Source organism: Carassius carassius, chromosome 25, assembly GCF_963082965.1.
Source record: "Carassius carassius chromosome 25, fCarCar2.1, whole genome shotgun sequence".
Classification (NCBI taxonomy): Eukaryota; Metazoa; Chordata; class Actinopteri; order Cypriniformes; family Cyprinidae; genus Carassius; species Carassius carassius.
The window spans coordinates 6,651,006-6,656,165 of NC_081779.1; the positions used below are offsets into that span (position 1 = coordinate 6,651,006).

Consider the following 5,160-nt stretch of genomic DNA (forward strand, 5'->3'; position numbering starts at 1 on the left):
GCGACAGAACTGTTTGTGTCCGTTATGGAATAACTCACGGTCAGAAACTGTGTCTTGGTAGTAAAAAAACGGCATGGTTTTGCAGCGTACAGTGTCACAAACAGAATGAGACAATCCACCAGAAAAAAGAATGAATGAAAGATAGGCGAAAGATAGTATATTTGAGAAAAACGTTTAGTATTTTCCCTGGTGGACCTCAGTTAGAAAAAAATTATCATAATTCTATACTGACAGCATTTGCTATCTGGAGCTAGTTTTCAAGGTTTGAAAGTGACAAGTCTTTTGCATAATCCTAGTCAATGTAAGAGACAATTTTAAGAAACTATCATACTTATTTTTTCCACAAAATACAATTATGATTTCACCCATTGCTACTGCCGATGTAATGTTCAAGTATAAAATATGAAGAAAAAAAATGTTTACGGTTTGACAAACATTTCTTGAATTGTATTTACTTTTTCACAGAACTGTACACTGAACTCAATAAGTCACCAGATAGATCGACCTGTATCCCACTTTCTTAGATCTGACTTTGAGGTTTTGTAACTTCCTGCATGTCTCTACAGTACAGTATGAATCTATCTGTATGAGCACAGATATACACAGACGCAGTGGACAGTAAAAAGCATCACAGCATCTTCAGGATCGGTATGTACTGCATATAACTTTGTGTGCAATTCAAACTTTTTAAAATATTACATTATATATATATATATATTGTTATTATTATTTTTTATAAAATTGACTTTATACTGGCAGTTAAATATTCAATAAAAATAATGTTTATATACTTTTTAAAATCATGCTGGAATTTATTCACCATATTAGATCTTTAGCCACTGCTAATCAAATTGGTCTTCCTCCTCCATATGCTTACTTGTATTTCCTGTCTGTATAAATGATATTTAATGATAGAGTAGTAATACAGTAGTAATACTTCTGTGGCTTCTTCTTTTTGTCCAGGAAATAGGTCAACAAAATGGATTCGATCTATGAAAATATTCAGTGCATGCCTTCGACGACAGCTCAAGATTTCAGATTTTCTCTGTACAAAGGTAAGATGTTATAGTTTTTTAAATTTATATTTTCCTCAGTTCTGTTTCAAATGACACCAAGATCATATTAGAGAGGATTTATTTACTGCAGAAAGAATATTCATGCATTCTAAAGCAAAATATCAAAATAAAAAAAGTGACAAAAATGAATTTGAATTCTACAGATGCATATAGACATCCATCCATTCTTTTTCTTTCTTCCTTTCTTTCTTTCTTTCTTTCTTTCTTTCTTTCTTTCTTTCTTTCTTTCTTTCTTTTATTGTATGTATATTAGTTTAATTTCTCACAAATGTTGTGAGCTCTTTTAAAGGACTCGATCCTGCTAAAAATAAAAAATAAAAACTTACAAATATGTAAGAATACTTATAGATGCATTTTCAAAAATATGTTACAGGCTACAATGGAAATTCAGAACTTATTTGTTTGGAACAGTTTGTCACTTTAACACAATTTCTGACCCCAGATGTCTCCTTTGAAGAACAAGAAAAAGAGCGAGAAGTCACTTCTCCTAAATGGACTAAAGTATCTCTGACTCTTCTCAGTCTCTCTCTTGTTTTTGCTCTCGGAGGTCTCTGTGCTCTAGGGATGCTTTGTGAGTATAACTGATACAAGATCTTTGCTCTGTTCAGGGTGCATTCAGGTTGCATTCTGTTCAGGGTGCATTTACTAGTGTAGAGCAGAAGCAACTTTTCAGCAGTGATGCAACAGATTTTTTACTTTTGCTTTTCTCAGACAAATTAGTTTTAAGCTACAGATTAAGCAAGCATTGCTGACCAATACATATTTATTGGTGATCAAACTGCACATCAGGTGTTTTTCTGGATATTAACATGAATACAAAACAAAAGGCGACACTTAACAATAAAGTTTCATTTGTTAACATTAGTTAATGAATTAACTAACTTGAATAATGTACAACATTTATTAACCTTTGTTTATGTTAATTAATAAGAATGTAAATGTATTTACAGACACAACTTCTGACATTAAAAAAGCATTAGCAAACATTAAGATTACACATTAAGATTAATAAATGCTGTAGAACTGTTATTTATTGTTAGTGTTATCTAATGTAGTTAACTAATGAAACCTTATTGTAAAGTGTTACTATGTTCATTTTAAATAGAATAAGATTTTAGTAATTGTACTTATTTTATTTTATAAACCCCATAAGTCTTCACATTTTTCATATTAAACTGCAGATAATTCAGCCTGAATTATTAATGTACAAATTATTTCAGTCCTAGGTGTTTTGTGAACGTCATACTTTTTAAGTATCTCTCTTTTGACCTGGATTGTTCAAAATGCAACAGACAGCAGATTCTTCATCTCTGATAATTGCTGCTGTGATTGGTTTCTCTTTTATTAGATGTCAATACGCTTGCCGATTTGAAATCAGCTCAAGAGAAGAACAGCACAAGTGAGAAACCATAAAAACTGGAGAACACAAACACGTTTCATTCACGGTAGTGTTCACTAAATTGAACACATCTACAATAATGGTTTTGTCATTTTCTTCAAGTCATGAGAGAACTAGAGGAACTGGAAACTAATTGCACCAGAGTTCAAGAATCTCTCTCCCTTTCTGTCGGTGAGTTGGCTTGTTTTTGGCATTTTTAATAACATTTATTTATTTATTTAAATTAAGCATTTATTCCGTCACAGTGGGTCTAATATGTGTATCAAAATATGTGACACTAGTTACATGGACAATCATTCTGGCTGTAAGTTCTGTACATCAAACTCTTTATCCTAAAAAAAATTCAATAGTGCATTGGAGTGCATTTCTTTGAATGGCTGCTTCTTTCTGATTTACTTTTTAAAGCTTAAGGAAAGCACAAGGAAACAAAGTTTGATTTGCACAAAGTTGTAATTGCACATTGTAATTCATTATTCACAGCCCAGTCTTGTAATCTCACTGTGAATGGCTGGATAGCTTGTCATGGAAAGCTGTATTTATTCAACTCTGATAAACTGAACTGGTCAAGCAGCCGTGCTTTCTGTGTTTCAAAAGGAGCTGATCTGGTCACCATAACCAGCCAAACAGAACAGGCAAGTCAGATCAGTTATAGTCTAGAGTATTGCCATTGATAAGCATTTGTGCAAACAGTTCACACAAAATACGTACAAATGGAAATATGAAATCTTCACAGATCCTGCTGTACGATGACTACGTTATGACCAAAACGACTCACAGTTTCCTGCACTGTTATTTTGTTGTGGAAATTATGATAACCTGAGTTGTTGATTAAGTGCTTCTAGCTTGAGTTTGGTGTATGAATTGTATGTAATGAGGTAAAAGATGTGTGTTTCTCCTTTAGGATTTTCTGGTCTCTAAAATTAAACAGACACACTGGATTGGTCTCAATGATCTGAAAACTGAAGGAAACTGGGTTTGGGTGAATAACCAAACCCTCAATGAAACTGGAGTACAGTAAGAACTTAATTACTGTAGAATAAATACAGCTGATAATCACTGTAATTTGAATGACAAACAAAATTCACAATCATTAATGACAATGACAATTACAAGTAAAAATAAAAAAAAAACACTGATCATCCAAGACCCAACATGATCACCTTACCTACAGTTCTGTTATAAAATTACTTTAAGGTTAATAATGTGTTCTTTACCCAGACTGTTTGTGTCTTGAAGGTTCTGGTTCATTGAGGGGCCGATAGAACCTGATAACTGGAGAAACCAGGATCCGTCTGGAGAGGACTGTGCAAGTCTGGGAGATGAGAATGGCAACTTTCAGTCTTGGTTTGATGCTTCTTGTAAAAAAATGAAAAAGTTTATTTGTGAAAAGAAAACATCTACTTCTATCATTGGTACTAAATAATCAGGCCTATACTAATTTTGCATATGCACAGAAAACCAGAGGAAGGGCTTTTTTTATTTTTTTGCTCATGTTTTTGTTGTAAAAATGCTTTATTTTTTACTTCAGTGAAATTAACGGAATTATGTATTTGGATGTGTCCTGTTTAAAGTTTAATCTAGAAGCTGTAAATCATACTATACTTGCTAATAATAAAAGCTTTTTGTTTTGATAGCTCACACATCTTTCATCTTAGCCAGTTTTATTTATGTGCTTTAGTATATCTGAAACAGTTGTCACCTTTATTTTAATTTGTATGTAGTTGTGATCAGTGGATGACAGCCTTGGGTTTGAACATGGATTTTAAGACTGCTATAGCAAAATGATAATGTAAATGTTATATCCGCTATTTCTTGTGAAGCAAATATAGTAGGTGTTTGTGAGAAACTAAACAGAATTTAATCACTAATAATTTGATAATTTAGCATTTTTACGTGTAATTTTTGCCTGTTGTGTCACTTTCTATTTCTCTGTTAATTTCTCCACAAAAGGTCACTAATGCTCACATTTGATAATTGCTTGAAAAGTTCTTTATTTTAAGTTGCTTTAATCAAGTCACCTTGTGCTGTTTTTATAGTGCTTTTTACAATACTGATTGTCTCAAAACAGCTTCATAGTAATTAATAGAAAAGTAACAGAATGATGCACACTTCATCAAACATGAGTTGATTCAGTTCAGTTCAATAACAGTTGATGTTGCAAAATTCACGAGTTATGAGTAAATTCAATTCAGGTATAAAGCAAAAGACAATAGTCGAACTATTATGCTCAATTTAGTTTTGTTCTAATCTGATTAAAAATTTGTGGTGGGCCGTTATCGGCGTTAACGTGCTGCGTTAACGGGAGACCCTTATAGGGGTGATTAAAAAAATATCGCCGTTAATCTATTCTCAAAGTTGGGTTGGGAGCTGGGTCTATACTAGGCGAGCTATGATGACTTTCACCTTGATATTTTAGCGCGGATGTATACCTAGCTGAATCTGTAGGGGGCGAGAACGAGTCTTTAAACCTGTGTGTATGCCTACTGTGAAATGACCACATCAAACGTGACGTGCTAACATGGATGCAGCTAAGATGCTGCCAGGTTTGCTTCAGGGAATTTTTTTCTTTTTTTTAAAGAAGCTTCCCAATGGAAACCTCGACAAGACGCACGCCTGTTTCACACATAATCCGTCTGCAGTGTGTATGCTTCCGTGTGCGTTTCGTATGTGGTGCAGAAGCAGCAT

The 5,160-nt window shown here is 33.4% G+C and overlaps 1 protein-coding gene across 1 annotated transcript; it reads left to right on the top strand.

The window, feature by feature from the left end:
* Positions 1-1,434: 1,434 nt before the first annotated feature.
* On the top strand, positions 1,435-3,237 carry LOC132104638 (C-type lectin domain family 4 member F-like). Its single transcript, XM_059510198.1, has 4 exons — positions 1,435-1,647; positions 2,425-2,475; positions 2,578-2,646; positions 2,956-3,237. The coding sequence occupies exons 1-4, from the start codon at positions 1,641-1,643 to the stop codon at positions 3,144-3,146; spliced, it is 318 nt and encodes a 105-aa protein (XP_059366181.1). The 5' UTR covers positions 1,435-1,640; the 3' UTR covers positions 3,147-3,237.
* Positions 3,238-5,160: the final 1,923 nt, after the last annotated feature.

Coding starts and splice junctions, on each gene's coding strand:
- LOC132104638 (XM_059510198.1), top strand. Junction 2,476..2,577: donor TCAAGAGAAGAACAGCACAA/GTGAGAAACCAT, acceptor ATTTTCTTCAAG/TCATGAGAGAACTAGAGGAA. Junction 2,647..2,955: donor ATCTCTCTCCCTTTCTGTCG/GTGAGTTGGCTT, acceptor CATTATTCACAG/CCCAGTCTTGTAATCTCACT.